General features: G+C 39.5%; 1 protein-coding gene across 1 annotated transcript in view; it reads left to right on the forward strand.

Annotated features, from left to right (window-relative positions):
* The window catches only part of Dgkk (diacylglycerol kinase kappa), a 212,756-nt gene that overhangs the window by 150,655 nt on the left and 45,490 nt on the right, over positions 1–16,611 (forward strand). The window contains exons 5-9 of the mRNA XM_015506437.2: positions 8,381–8,516; positions 8,976–9,082; positions 9,407–9,532; positions 11,154–11,256; positions 16,221–16,404. Of these exons, the coding sequence (XP_015361923.1) occupies positions 8,381–8,516; positions 8,976–9,082; positions 9,407–9,532; positions 11,154–11,256; positions 16,221–16,404 (656 nt within the window). The remainder of the gene's footprint in view (positions 1–8,380; positions 8,517–8,975; positions 9,083–9,406; positions 9,533–11,153; positions 11,257–16,220; positions 16,405–16,611) is intronic.

A 16,611-nucleotide genomic window follows, 5' to 3' on the forward strand; every position in this document is an offset into this window, starting at 1 on the left:
ATATTAATTTTAATTGCATACTTCTTTACCCAGTTATTATTTATCCTTGGTTTGGTGGGGTATAATTATATGTGGGTTAGAGCTGTTTGATCTGACATTTGTTTGTTCATATCTTGGTTTTTGTCCCACTGATTGCCACTTCTTCACTCTCTTTCCCCCCTAATAGACACAATTTCCCTTTCCCTCCTCTTCTCTTTCATTTTTTTATTATTTCTATATATTTGTCAAAATTCTCATTTTGTTCATGAATTATTTTCCAAATTGCTTTTAATTTTCTATATGTATTTTCTTATACCTCCACAAGCTTCTCTAAAAGGATTATTCTGAATTATTTTTCAGTCATTTCATAGATTTATATTTCTTCTGGTTCTATCACTTGGGCTTTATTCATTTCTTTTAGTTGTATCACATTTCCCTGATTTTTCATAATACTTGTATCCTTACATGGCTGCTCATTTGAGGAGATGGTCACCTCTTCTAGCCTTTGCAAGTATTCTTTGGCAGTGACAGGCTTTTCCTGTTTAGTTTAGCTTAGGATTCAAGATGGGCAATCTGGTAGCAACCCTGCACAGGCAAATCTTCGTGTTGGGTTCTGTAGCTTGAGCGTGCTATTTCCTATGCTCCTGAGTGGAGTGGTATTGCTGGTTGTGTTCCATGGGCTGGTGAGACCCTGAGGGGACTCTGTCATTAGATGGAGCTGCTAGCTAGGCTCTAATCACCTCTGATTGGGCAGGGTTGCAGGTTGTTTTCCTTGGCTGAACAGTACTGTTGTTGAACTCTGTATTTGGGCAGGGCTGTGTGATGGGCTCTAAGCCTAAGTGAGGTCCCTGAAGTTGTTGCTCAACCCCACAGGGTGGGCAGGACCTGAAGCTGGTCTTTATATAAATGTATGGGTTTGGGCTTGCCTCCAGACCCAAGGCAAACTTATGCAAAGCACGAGGGTTTGGAAGAGTCACAGCTCTAGAATTGGGTAGGGCCAGATGCTCCCTCTAAGTAATCACTGGCCTGAGTTGCTTCCAGGTCTGGGAAAGACTTAATGTGAACAGCTGAACTTAGTTGGATCACCTCCCCAATGGTAGGGTTGGGTGGGGCCAGCTGTTCCTTCAGTGGGTAATCACTGACCTTCACTTGCCTCTCCACCCAGGGGAATAGTTAATAGCACCTGAGCTGTGTGGGGAAGCCGGGTAAGGATCTGAGCCTAGAAGAAATGTGGACTGTGTTTCCTTCCGTGTGACCATTGGTTAGTTTCTCTGGTATGGTACCTCCATTGGCAAAAATGCAGAACAACCACCAAGGTCTGCACACTGTGCACTGTGAACCCCATTCCTCTTCTTTATTTCTAACTGACCCCAGGTGCTCAGGTCCTGTCGGTAGTCCCATTGCTTCCCAGGGGACAAAACAGGAATAAACATTCTGCAGAACCCCCAGAATGATGGGGAAGTTTATTGTCCACTTTCAGCTCTTTTCCCACTGTAGAAACTGAGTCCAGGGGAAGTTTCTGTATGTGGTACTGTGCCAGCTGGAGGGAGGGATGGTGCAGTAAAGAGAAACATTCGTAGTACTCTAATCACAGCTTTTCTTAGTTCTGCAGTCCAAATGGGAGTGTCTCAGCCTCACTTCTGAGTTCTGGGATATTCAAAATGCTACTCTTGCCTGAGAGTAGTTATTACTTGGACTTTGGTAGGTAGAGATTAAAGCTGGAGAACTCCTATTCTGCCATCTTGCTGACATCAGTCCTTCTCTCAAATTTTATTATGAGCAGAAGGAACCAAACCTCCTCAATTAAAACTTCAGTTTCATCACTCACAACCTCTACCTTCCACAAAATACCAAAACACAAATACAATTCAGCTACCTTTTTTGCCCCTTTATAAAAAGAATGACTTTTTCTTCATTGTCCAATAGTATATTCCTTATTTGCATTGAGACTTCATCAAAATGGCTGTCCATATTTTTACCAGTTTTCTGTTCATGGTTACTTAGGTATTCTCTAAGAAGATAGAAGCTTTCTCTATTACCCTCCTTCTTTTCTTTCTGAGCTTTTGTCAGAATTACCTTTAAAATTCCCTTCACCACAATCTAGGCTTTTTCTAGCATGTACCTTAAAACTCTTCCAAATTCTTCCCATAACTCACTTCCAAAGCCATTTCTTCACTTTTATTTATTTGCTCCAGCAGTAGCCCCACTTCATGGTAATGATTCCTGTCTGAGTCATTTTGGGCTGCTATAATGAAATACTACAGACTGGGTGTGTTAAACAATAAACATTTATATCTCACACTTCTGGAAGCTGGGGGATTCAAAATCAAGGCACTGGCAGATTCAGTGCCTGATGAAGACCCTCTTTCCAGTTCATAGAGAGCCATCTTCTGTGACAGAAAAAGCAGTGAGACAAGCATTCTGGGTCTGTAATAAAGGCACTAATACTATTTATCAGGGACCCACCCTCACAACCTAATCACCTCCCAAAGCCCGCACCTTCTAAAACCATGACATTGAAGGTTAGGATTTCATCATATGTATCAAGGGAGTTGCAAATTCAGTCCATTGCAAGTGAAGAATCTGGAGCGATGAATGTATTGGTGAATGAATGTATTCACCTAAGTATTTTAGAGGTGATAAAATTTTAAAAACATAACTGCACACTAAAAGCTTTAATTAAACCTACTTTTCTAGCATTTAGAAATTGGTAGGTTGTGTACATGCTACAGATTGACTCTGTCTTCAAAATGGAGTATGAAATCTGCATCAGCAAATAAAAAAGACCTGTAATGACATGGCTGTGACAGTTAGTTAGGGCTGCTGTAATAAATTACCACAACCTTTGTGGCTTAAAAAAAAAGAAATTTAATCTCTCACAGTCCTGGAAGCCAGATATCTGAAATCAAAGTGTCAGTGAAGCCATAATCTCTCTGAAGGCTTTGGAGAAGGAGCTTTCTTTGCCTCTTCCTAGATTCTGGTGGTTGCTGACAATCCTTGGTGTTCTCTAGCTTGCAGATACATCACTCCAATCTCTGCCTCCATCATCACATAGTACTCTTCCCTGTGTCTATTTGCTCTGTGCCTTTACAAGTTGTTCTTCTTTCTGCATATTCTGTATTCAAATTTCCCTCTTCTTATAAGGATACCAGTCATTGGATAGTAACTCACTCCAATCCAGTATGGCCTTATATTTTTAAACATTTTTACTGGTGCATTATAATTATACATAATAGTGGGATTGATCATGCCATGTTCATACATTCACATAACATAGTTTGATCAATCTCATTTCCCAGTCCCTTCCATTCCCTCCTCTCCTCCCTCTCACTGATCTGCTTGTTCTACTTTACTGATTTCCCTTCCATTATTATTATCATTTCAATTAGTGTAGTGCATTATAATAAAATATATAAACAGATTCATCATGATGTGCTCATACATGAACATAGCATAATTTGATAGATTTCAGTCCGTAGTATGTTTCCATGCCCTTCCCTCTTCCCTCCCTCTTGATTACCTTCCTTTACTCTATTGGTTTCCCTGTATTTTAGTGAGACTCCCTACACACTTTTTATTCCTTTCTTTTTCTCTCTCTCTTTCACATATTAGAGAAAACATTCAACCCTGATTTTCTGAGCCAGGCTTATTTCACTTACCATGATATTCTCCAGTGCCATCCATTTATCAGCACATGCCATAATTTAATTCTTTACATCTGAGTAAAACTCCATTCTGTATATATACCACAGTTTTTATCCATTCATCTATTGAAAAGCACCTGGGCTTGTTCCATAATTTGACTATTGTGAACTGTACCTCTATTAACATTGGTATGCCTGTATTCCTGTAATATGCTGATTTTGTTCTTTATCCAGTATGGCCTTCTCTTAAATTGACTACATCCTAAAGGACTCTATTTCTCCATTGCAAAGTAAGACTATCTTCACAGATACCAGAGGTTAGGACTTTTTGGGGAAACACAATTCTAACTACTTAGTTCACCTTTCTAACACACAAAATGCATTTACCACATCAAAACATCTTCAAAAGCCTTAACCCGTTCTATAATTAACTCAAATTCCAAACTCTCATCTTCTGAGTAATCTAAAGCAGGCATGAGTGAAACTCTGGGTATAGTCTTTCCTGGGGCAAAATTCTTCTCCACCTGTGGAACTATGAAACAGAAAACAACATATCTGCTTCTAAATTACAATGTGGAGAATGACGCAGGATAGACATTCTCATTCTAAAATGGAAAAAAAAAATAACCAGAAGGAACAAAAGGTACTGGTTTGGAGAAAGCTGGCAACCCAGAAAGACAATTTCATTAGATTTCCAGGCTTGAGAATAATTATCTGTGCCTTTATGTTCTGTCTCCTGGCTCTACCATCTCAGGCACCTGAGTGGCATTCTCTCTTTGTAACCAAGGAAGTAGCTGAACCTTCTGGAACTCAAAAGGGAACCCTACTCGTTGGAACCAAAGAGGCAGTTGCCCTGCCCTATAGGCTCATAGTCCTGTGTTGGCAACAGCAGCAATTCTGGCCCTTGAGCCTCTCTCAGCAGTCTTTCTAGACTCTAAGCCATCCCTTGAAGTCACTTTCCTGAAGGATAACACACATTCAGAGATGAGTAGCTTTATCAGTCTGTTTTATGCTATATAGTCTCAGAAGTCTGACAATCTTCCTTAATTTAGTTCTCTGTTCTTTTTGGTCTAAGGTAAGAGCGATCCTGCTGAGACAGTTGGTTGGAGCCATGTGTTCCACACCTAATCTTTCTAGAGAAAATATCTATGGTTGATATTCTCTCCAGAGCACACTTTCTTCTGATTTGGAATAAGGATAGAATGTTAATTTACAAATATTTAAGTTCTGGTGACTTTTCATTTAATAGTTCTATTATGGACTGAATTGTCTCCCCAAATTCCTTTTGTTTAAAATATTTTTTAGTTGTAAATGGACACAATACCTTTATTTATTTACTTATCTATTTATTTTTATGTGGTGCTGAGGATTGAACCCAGTGCCTCACACATGCTAGGCAAGTGCTGTACCACTGAGCTATAGCCCCAGCCCTTCCCCAAATTCTTATATTGAAACCCCAGTTCCCATTGTGACTATATTTGGAGATAGGAATTTTAGGAAGGAATTAAATTTAAATGGAATCATAAGGGTGGGGGCCTAATCCAATAGGACTGTTGGCCTCACATGAAGAGGAGAAGAGATCTCTATTTCTCTACAAACATGCATTAAAGAAAGGCCATGTGAGCAGTCAGTGAGAAAGTGGCCAGGAAGAAAGTCTTCACCAGGAACCAAATGGGTTGACACTTTGCTCTTGGAGTACTCAAGTCTAAAATGAGAGAAAATAGATTTATGTTGTTTAAACCACTCAGTCTATGATATTTTGTTATGAAAACCTGAGCAGACTAACACAAGTACCTTTCTCAATGTATCTCTTTCCTCTTAAATTTTACACTAAACAGCAAATAGAAACCAAGGTGCACCTTCCCTACTTTGCTTGGGTATCTCCTTAGCTAAATATCCAAGTTATAATTTACATATTTTATACTCTACCCAACAGTATAATGGAATTCAGTCAGTTCTCTGTCACTCCATAAAAAGCATTGCCTTTCTTCCAATCCTCTCTGGTTCTCATTTCTGTCTGAGACCTCACCAAAAGCACCTTTAATGTTCATGTTTCTAGGGCTGAGGCTGTGGCTCAGTGGCAGAACCCTTGCCTACCATGTGTGAAGCACTGGGTTCAATTCTTATCACCACGTATCAATAAATAAAATAAAGTCCATTGACAACTAAAAATATATTTTAAAAAATGTTCATGTTTCTAGCAATATTCTGTTTTAGGCAGTCCAGGGTTTATAAATCATGTGCCTTGAGATTCTTACAGTCTTTATGCATTACACAATTCCAAAGTCACTTCCATATTTTTAGGTATTTGTTATAAAAGCTCCCATATGCCAGTATCAAAATCTATATTAATTTTATAGGACTGCTGTAACAACCACAAACTGGGTGAATTAAAACATAGCAACTTATTCTGTCAAGTTTCTGGAGTCTTGAAGTCTAAATTCAAGTTGTTGACAGGACCATAGTCTCTCTGAAGGCTCTAGGGGAGGATTCTTCTTTACCTGTTCCTATCTTCTGATGATTGCAAAACCTGGCATTTCTTGTCTTGGAGATCCATCACTGTAATCTCTGCCTCTGTTGTCACATGGTATTCTACCCCGTATCTGTGTACTACCTATCTTTACAAAGTGTTCCCTTTTATGTCCTTGCATGCCTGTACCCATACTTCCCTCTTATAAGGACATCAGTCATTAGATTAGGGCCCACTTGAATCCAGCATGAGTGCATCTTAGCTTGATCACATCTGTAAAGAACCTATTTCCAAATAATATTGTGAATTTCACATTCACAGGTATGAGGTTAGGACTTGAACATATTTGGAGGGAGCACACAATTCAACCCATCACACATACTTTTCCAAGGTTAGATGCATCACAGCTTCCTTATACACAGGAATATCAATTCCATCTCCTTAACTGCTAAACCTAAGTAATTGTCACTTAATATATTCCTTTTTATTCTGTAGCCAATTGGGCCATTGAATTCAGTATTCTATATTGGCAGAGTTTTGCATTTCTTCCATTTGATGTCCTGTAGAACCTTGCATATTAAAGATTTTCACTTGTTACTGTATACTGAAATGATTTATTTTAGAGTTTCTCTTCTTTGGTAAATTAAGAGCTTCTTGAGGGCCATAACTGTGGCTTTTTCATCTTTGTAGACCCAATTCCTAGTATTTTATATAACACATTGTAGAATTCTTATAATTATTGGAGGAGGGAAGGTGTTGTAGAGTTACAGTCGAGTGGCTTGAGGAATAGAAAGATACTGAGAGCTCAGAGTACCAAAGCCAAGACTATGCCACTTTCTTGGGACTCTTCATTTTCTAATTTGATCTTCCTAGAGTTTTCCAGGTCCTCAATATACAATAAACATTCCTATCACAAAGAAATTCTGGACCATTACTCATGAGCCTTTAGCTCATCAAATTAACTTTTTCTTCTAGAACCTTCCAAGTCAATCCAGTAGTGGTTTAGCCTATAGTCTGCAGGCTGATAGAGATAGAGAGGAAGGGACCAGACAGAGAGTGCTGTATGCAAGTTCTGTCTTGAGTAACTAATTCCTATAAATTGATAAAGGTTGAACACTTAAGGTGGCAGAGCCCTCAATTGCTCTCCCTCTAATGGATCACAATCAGATGATATCAGGGAAAGTACACAATTATTTAAAAAGTCTTGTCATCCGTTTACATACCCAATCCATTGTCATGCCAAGTATAAAATGCTATGTGTGTGTGTGCCTATGTCTAAACTCTAGAGGAAGGCAGAGAGGAGAAATTGAGAGGATTTTCTAATCACAGGAATTATAGAAAAAGTGGAAAAGTCCTTTGAAAATATAGAAAAAACAAAGTTGGGGGTTTTCAGTGCCACCCCTTCCTTCCTTTCAACACCCAAACTATCAGTGGTATATCTGGTGCCTTCCCCACAGTCATGAGAGTCAGGCTGTGATACAGAACTGCAGTATTCATAAGCAGATGAACAGTAATGTCAGAGTCATTATCATGTAAGAGAACACCAAACAGAATGTCACTTCATGAGGGCAGGGACTTTGTCTTGTGCATCACTATATCCCAAATATATTAAGCAGTGTCAAGCATATAGCAAGTGGTAGATATTTGTTTAGTGGGTTATTGAGTGAATTGAGTCTATTAACCAGGAAACTGCTATAGGCAGTCTGAGCTTGCTATTCAGAAAAACATGCTTGAGCAAAAGTTGCTGAGATAAGGAGTTAAATTCCTTTAACTGTTGTCCAGGTAAAGCAATGCTCTGCTCACCTGGTATCAGTAGGGTCAGGAAGGGGAGTAACTGCCCTTCTTCCAGGAAGTAGGTGAAGTCTGACAAGTATTCCTTAGTCCAGAGGCAGAGCTCTGCCTTCTTTCTTCCTTCCCGGGGCAGAGCACTTTACTATCTCTGAATTTCTAACTCACCATCTCCTTTTTGCTGTCGACTTAAAGAGAACCAAGGCCAAGGCTAACAGCAAATCTTTCTTGGACTAAACTGATACAGCAGTTGGCCAAGCATTCTAAAGAACATTGCTCTTAGTTCAGGATCTGCCCTCTATTCTTTCTCCCCTTTTTAGATCATTAGCAAAACAAAACAAAAAACAAACAGGTATTGGCTCCAATTTTCAGTCTTCTCCTTTGCATGCTCAGACACCTATATAGCAGACCATTGAATCCTAGCAGCAGATTTTCTAGCCTTTCCTAATAGTTCTCTGTGATTAACCCTCCATTCTCTTTTCTCTTTGATTTCTTTTAGATACCTGCCGCAGAAAACAACCCTTTCCTCGTCGGAATGCACTACTGGTATTCCAGCCACAGTTCCCGGACTCAGCACTGCAATGTTTGTCGAGAAAGCATTCCTGCCTTATCGAGAGATGCCATCATCTGTGAAGGTACCTTCTTTATTCTTTTTGAAAATGGAACTCAGTGGGTGGAGACAGGGGTAAAGGAGCTCAGGTGGCTTTAATATCCCCGACTAGCACTAGATCATTCACTCTGGGATAAGGGTAAGGTTAAGGAAAGAAGAAGGGAGGAAACTAGCCTGAAATGGAATTCTCGTGGATGAAAAGGAAAAATTGGGAATGGGGGGCTGGAACTTAATGGTCACGAGAGTAGGAAATAAATCAACTCCTTCTTACCATTAATTTCCATTCAAGTTGAATAAGTAGAAAGTTGAGCTGGTAAGAAGCAAGAGGAACTGATTCATGTTAGAAATAGACTTTTGGCAGTGGGTCATAACAATTTAGAATGCATCTGAGTTTGAATTTGCTGAGTAGCTTAGGGAAGGGAATTAGAATCTTCATTGGCACAAGACTCACACTCATCTTCTTTTTTTCCCTCTCTTCTCACAGTGTGCAAAGTGAAATCTCATAAGTTATGTGCTTTAAGAGCGAGCAAAGACTGTAAATGGAATACCTTGTCCATTACTGATGATCTTCTCCTACCTGCTGATGAAATAGTAAGTACCAGATATGCCTCTATTATGTCCCCTTCAGTCATGATACATGGGGGTTAGGAAGATTTTTCCTGTTGCCAGATAAGGAAAGTAGACCTCTTCCCCAAGCTTGCTTTCCAATCAATCTCAAAGAATGAAATCCCCCGCCCCCCACCCCACATGCACTTCCACCTGTTACTGGTCACTAGAATTAGAGCAGGGAAGGTAGGATTATGAATAATTTGGGGCTTTTACCTAAGATCCTTCATAGCATACTAAAATTATTCCAGCTAGTCCTTTATTCCTGATATCACTAACCTCTGCCTCTTTTCTCTTTTCCCCCTTCAGCAAATCATGCCTCATCAGTGGGTAGAAGGAAACATTCCCGTCAGCTCTCAGTGTGCCGTTTGTCACGAGAGCTGTGGCAGTCAGCACCGTCTCCAAGATTTCCGGTGTCTCTGGTGCAATTCTACGGTAAGACTCTATTCATCTCTTTGATATACTTTAGTTCTAGAAAGGGGTGGGTGGAGCTCAATGGTGCCTATACATAGATAGAACTATCAGAGTTACTAAGCCCAAAATATTATACAGATTCGATTCCATAGTATAGAGCTCAGTAATCTGTCCCTCTGGCTAGGTAGTCTTTGGGAAACATTTAAAAGGCTCATATCTGATGGTTATTAATTGGTCGGACCTTCTAACATATGGGAAAAGCTGAATTTTTTAATGGCAGTATGGTCAAATAAAAAAATAAATTCTGAGCCAGTCTTGGTGGAACACGTCTGTAATACAAGTGGCTCAGGAGGTTGAGGCAGGAGGATTGTGAGCCAGCCTCAGCGAAAGCGAGGCTCTAAGCAACTCAGTGAGATCCTGTCTCTAAATAAAATACAAAATAGGGCTGGGGATGTGGATCAGTGGTCGTGCGCTCCTGAGTTCAATNAAAAAAAAAAAAAAAAGAATTCTGAGCTTATCTTTAAGAAACCTTCTCTTTTCCTCATTGAGTATTTCCTAGGAACTTATAATCTTTGCAAGTAAATAATAGTTGATAATATTAACAAATTGGTATCACCACCATGTATTGAATGTTTTATATACATAATCTCACTTAATACAATTTGAACTAGGCCTCATTGTATCCATTTTATGAATGAGGAAAAGTGAGGTTCAGAAAGGTAAAATGATTTGCCCAAAGTCATGCAGCCAGAAAACAAAAGAGTCTTGGTTCCTACATAATTCTGCAAAAACCATATTTTTTTTAACTGTAGTACTTCTACGTCTCTATACCAATGATCATCAACTGTGATCAATTTTGCAATGCCCCAGAGCCATTTGAGACACTTTTGATTGTTAAAAAACTCAAGATGGGCATGTTACTGGAATCTAGTAGTTAGAGAGGCCTAGGATTATGCTAAAGGTCCTACAATGCAAACAATTATCTGGCCTAAAATATCAATAAGGCTGAGATGGAAAGATCCTGGTCTTGATTTTCCAGCCTTTTAGATGCTTTTCTTAAACTGAATTTTCTAAGTAGAAATTGAAGTATGGTGTTCTTCTCTAAAGACTGTCTGTGCCAGGAGTGGTGGCACACACCTTTAATCCCAGCAGCTTGGGAGGCTGAGGCAGGAGGATCATGAGTTCAAAGCCAGCCTCAGCAATTTAGTGAGGCCCTATGTAACTCAATGAGACCCTGTCTCGAAATAAAATATTTTTAAAAGGCTCAGTGGTTAAGCACCCCTGGGTTCAATCCCCAGTATTAAAAAGTAATAAAAGACTCTGTCCTCTGCCTCTTTGACTTGCTTTTGAATAACCAGGTCAGATTCATGTCCCCTAAAAATTGTCCAGGAAGTAGTCCTTGTAGAAATCAGAAACCTGGGAAGAATAGGTACGTGGGGGGAAGTCAGTGTGGGGTGGGGATGGCCAGGGAGTTAGGGGTCTGTATATGGCACCAAATTTCAGAAAGGGAGATTAGAATATTAAGGGTACAATTTTTGATATTGGAACCGAACGCTGATCAAGGTTTTCTTTTCTCTCCCCTATCCTTTTTTTTCTCTATCTCTCTCTTTTTTTTTTCTTTGCTGTGTTCTTATCGTTTCAGGTGCACAATGACTGTCAGAGACGGTTTTCCAAGGAATGTTTCCTGGGGGCTCATCGCTCGCTCGTAGTCCCCCCAACCGCCCTTAGCGACCCAAAGGGCGACGGTGAGTACCTAAACCATAATTTCTGGAATATCCCCAGGAGGGAGGGAATATGCATGCTGGGAAGAAGGGATGGGATGAATTGTTCTCCTCAATGAGTCAAGTATTTGAGGGCAATAGGAGAGTGTGGGTGCATGGGCAGTTTGTGGTTCCCTTTGAAACTTTGGGGTGGGGGATTATGGTCTGCCTGGTATATATGTATGTGGAGATGTTCTCTGTAGCCTATGTCATCATTCTTTCTGACTGATCAAATTGCTTGCAGCCTTTTCATAATTTCCAAATACTAGATAATTGATGAAATGGCTTTGTATGGGTATGGATAGTTAAAGAAGTTTAAAAGTAACATACCAACGCCTGGATTATGTTACTTTTAAATTGAACATTAATACCAAGGTTGTTCTTAAATATGAAACTATCATGATCATTGCTCCAACACTTCATTGAAGCTTTGTCAATTCCCAGATAATACTGTTTCATTGAGAGCTCTATTCACAAGTTACTTGAAAGCTAAAGAGAGACCTAAGACACAAGCATTGCCAGACCAAGTGATTACTGTGAATTGAGGATGTAATACAACAAATTAACAATTCAATATGATATGTGCTAAGTGCCAAGGGAATGGTAGAGGTACTTGGAGATAAAAAAAGTGTCATTGGGCTGGGGATATAACTCAGTTGGTAGAGCTCTGGCCTTGCATCACAAGGCCCTGAGTTCGATCCCCAGCACCACACACACAAAAAAAAGGGTTGGAAGGGTTAACTATTTGTAGGAAGTTGAGCAGAAAGAAGGTAAGTATGAAATGAAGATATTATATGTGCTAAGTACCAAGGGAATGGTACAGATACTTGGAGATCAAAAAGGGTTGTTGGGCTGGGGATATAATAAAACTCAGGTGGTAGAGCTCTGGCCTTGCATGCACAAGGCCCTGGGTTCAATCCCAAGCACCACCAAAAAAAAGTGTTGGAAGGGTTAACTATTTGTAGGAAGTCGAGTAAGAAGAAGGTAAGTATGAAATCAATGAAGCAAGAGTAAACTTTGTGTATTCTATCAAGAGGTCTGATAATGTTAGAGGAAGCAGGGACAAAGGAGAGGGGTGTTTTGTTTTGCTTCTATATTTGTTTTTAAAGAATAGATGACCCAGCTATCCCACTCCTTGGTTTATACCCAAAGAACTTAAAATTGGTATACTATAGTGATGCAGCCACATCGATGTTTATAGAATCTTACTTCACAATAGCTAAATTATGAAACCAATCTAGGTGTTCTTCAACAGATGGGTGGATAAAAAATGTGGTATATATACAAAATGGAATATTACTCAGCCAGCCATAAAGAAGAATGAAATAATGGCATTTTCTGGTAAATGGATGGAGCTGGAGAATATCATGCTAAGTGAAATAAGCCAATCCCAAAAAAATCAAAGGTCAAATGTTTTCTCTGATATGTGGATGCTAATTCACAATGCGGGGGGAGGGCTAGGGAAGAATAGAGTTACTTTATATTAAATAGAGGGGTGTGAAAGGGGAGGTGGGTATGGAGGTAGAAATTATAGTAGAATGAATCAGACATTATTACCTTATGTGCATGTATAACTATATGACCAGTGGGATTCTACATCATGTATAACCAGAAAAATGAGAAATTATACTCCATCTACATATGATGTATCAAAGTGCATTCTACTGTCATGTATAACTAATTAGAACAAAATTTAAAATAAAATAATATAAAGAATAGATGAGGCACAGAGGCAGTATGGTATAAGGTGGGTGGGTGGGGGGGGAAATGCCAGGTAACCATGAGTTTTAGTCACTTACTGGCTGAAAAAAAAAGTGTTGGGAAAAAATAGTGTTGGAAGGGTTAACTATTTGTAGGAAGTCGAGCAGGAAGAAGGTAAGTATGAAATCAATGAAGCAAGAGTAAATTTTGTGTATTCTATCAAGAGGTCTGATAATGTTAGAGGAAGCAGGGGCAAAGGACAAGGGTTTTTGTTTTGCTTCTATTTTTGTTTTTAAGGAATAGATGACCCAGCTATCCCACTCCTTGGTTTCTGCCTAAAGGACTTAATATTTTTATACTACAGTAATGCAGCCACATTATATTCTTATATTCTCTGAGCTTTGCCTTCTCCTTATATAACTGAGAATTAAGCTGTTTTTTAAAATTGTTTAACTTGTCAATGTACCTTTATTTAATTTAATTTAATTTATTTATTTATTTATATTCAGTGCTGAGAATCTAACCCTAACCCTCACACATGCTAGGCAAGCGCTCTGCCACTGAGCCACAACCCCAACCCTGAGAATAAAGCTTTTAATTGTGAGGATAAAATGATAATATGTAAAGGGCCTAGGTATCTACAAGCATAACCCTAAGGAGCATACAACTAATTTCATCATCTTCTTGAACACTTAAATACCTAGTCTGTCTCCTAGCCCAGACTATGAACTCTCTGAACCCCTACCATTTAACTCAGACCTGAGGATATGGTATATGCAGAGTCAAGACTTGTTAAGTGAATTCATTAGTCCATTTTCAGAATCCTGCCTGTATGTAAGCCCCAATACTGAGCAATCTAGAGAATAAGACGTGTCTTAAGAATGCATTACTGATTCATACAGAGGAAAAATAATGTATAAGTACATGTCACATTCATCTGGAAACACAGATTTCTGAACTACCCTAGGAGTTTTTGTTTCAGAAGACCTGGGTGGGACCCATGAATTCACATTTATAAAAAGTTTCCAGATGCTTCTCATGCTACTAGACCTGGAGCATGCTCCACCATTTGCTGTGTGGCCCTATAAAAGTTACTTAACCTCTCTGTGCCTTGATTGCTATTTGTTTTCTGCTGATAAAAAATGATAGTTTTACTCGGGTGTATAATGAAGGCTAAATGTGCGTGAAAGTTACTTAACCTCTCTGTACCTCATTTGCCATCTGTTTTCTGCTAATAGGGAATGATAATTGTACTCGGGTACATTATGGAGGCTGACTATGCTAACATTTGTTAAAGAGGATTTTAAAAGTACAGGAAGGAAAAAAAACAACTAAGCCAACCTTATGCCTGTTTAGTATCCTTCTATGGAGTGAACAGAAAAAAATTGAGTGGGACTACTGGTTCCCTGGCTTAGGATTCTGTGGTTTTATTAATGCAGCTCAAAGAAGCATGGGTATTTTTGAAAGGTTCTTTCAGGCTGTTGACTCATCTGGAGCTTAAAGTCAATTAAATCCCCTAAGCTCTTTTCACACTTGCCAAGCCAAGTCCCTATTATCCTGTTATAGTGAAATGTATATCCTTGAGCCTAAAGGCCAAACTTCATACTTACTCCCTTTATATTTGTTGATTTTGACCCATAGACCTGTTGAGGTCATATTCTAATCTTGAGTCTATCATCCAGTAGCTCTTCTTTTAGCTTTGGGGACTTCAAAGTTCACAAGCCAGCCTTCTATGTTCATATCTGAATTGTCAAGTAAAATTGTGAAATGATACAAGATGCTTCCTCATGGTTAACATCAGTCCTACTCAAAACTTTGTGGGTGTGGTTGATTACCTGGTTATGTCTAATATTATGAATCTGCCTAATATTAATACATTTCAGCTCTCAATGGCATGGTAAAAATATTTTTTAAAAACAAACCTGACTTCTGCAAGAATAGAGACTGTATCTATTTTTTCCATCTACTGCATTCTCAGAACATAAAACAAAGACAGGCACAGAGAACGCTCTCAATACATATTTGTTGAATGAATGAATGAATGTGTTATCACAAGCATCATATCAGGAAATTACCTTTTATTAAAATATGCCAATAAGGGTTACCAATTTTGATTGGGCAAAGGAACTACTTTCAAGCTATCTCATTGAGGAGACACAATATCCAACTCTTGGAGCTATGAGTTCTAGCAAGCCCTGAAAGTTTGGTGCATGGCTGGTAAGTGGTTTAGGATGCCTTCAAACTCTACTGGCCAGTGAATTGGAAATGACCCACAGAAGAAACCAGCCTGAGATTTTTCCATGCAAAACAGCCATGAAATCTGCTTCACGCAGATTTCCTTCAGGCTCTGTTTTACCCAGGTTACAATAAATGGGACATCTCACCCCATTCAGGAGTGAGCCACGTGCTTTTAGCCCTGTGAATTTGGGTTGGCATCCTTGGAAAGCCATGGACACAGACATTCAGGGACTTGCTACTTCTCTAGCATCCCTCTCCTGAGGGGCAGTTGCTCGCAGCCTGTCTCCCTGCCAACAAGCTTTAAAACTCAGTAAGAGCTGGCAGGCTTTGGCTGTTGAGACTGTTATAACCCCACTTCTCCACGGGCAACTCCAGTGTTGGGGATTATTAAAAGCCTCTCTCTTGTTCAGAAAATTTCCCTATAGTCTTGTTTTCCCCTGGAAGTGGTATGATAACATGGATCGCTCTGCCAGAGCCTTAGAGAAGTGATTAAGGCTCTTTGCTCCATTCCACATTGATATGTTTTGTCTTTAGCTCCTGGCTAAACAACAGCCATTCCCTCCCCTCTCTCTCCTGATATCTTCTTGCTGTGAGAATTCAGCTAACCTGGGCAGAGAGAGGAGCAGTCGGTGAGCTGGCCCTCCTAGGCTTTCAATCTTCTCCTTTTCTCAGTTCCTCTACAGAGATCTACTAATATTTGGTCATGGCACCAATTTCTTGTGTTCCTACATGGGCATGTGTATGGGTCTGTATCCCCAGCTTGAGGTTACGGGCTATACCCCTGACAGCATCTAGCATGATGGTTGGTATATTAATAGTTGCTCAGCAAATATTTGCCTAGCAACAGATAAGAGAGAGACTTTTAAGCCCCCTCAGGTGGCCTGGCTTTCCCTGTGCCCCTCAGGAGACTGGAAATGGGATTTTTTAAAAAAAATCATTGCAAAGTATGATATTAATTCATATCTCATTTCCATGTCAATAACCAGTTTTTTCCCTTTTATATTTTTCAGGTCAGCTAGTAGTATCTTCAGACTTCTGGAATCTTGATTGGTCATCTGCTTGTTCATGTCCTTTGCTCATCTTCGTGAACTCCAAAAGCGGTGATCATCAAGGGGTCGTATTCCTCCGAAAATTCAAGCAATACCTTAATCCGTCTCAAGTCTTTGACCTATCGAAGGGTGGACCTGAAGCAGGGTAAGCATGAGGCAAGGAATATAATTGGGTTTATAGAAGGGATTCCCTTTGTATAGTCTGGATTAGGATAGATTTCTAGAAGTGGTCCTTGTACCTGGAGAGGAAGGATCTATTTTTCTCATATAACTCCATAGCATTTGGGGTTGGCTGATTGGAGGGTTTTAAACCCTCTCCTTGAGTAGTGAAATATATGTATATATATATATA

This window comes from Marmota marmota, unplaced genomic scaffold, assembly GCF_001458135.2.
Source record: "Marmota marmota marmota unplaced genomic scaffold, marMar, whole genome shotgun sequence".
NCBI lineage: Eukaryota > Metazoa > Chordata > Mammalia > Rodentia > Sciuridae > Marmota > Marmota marmota.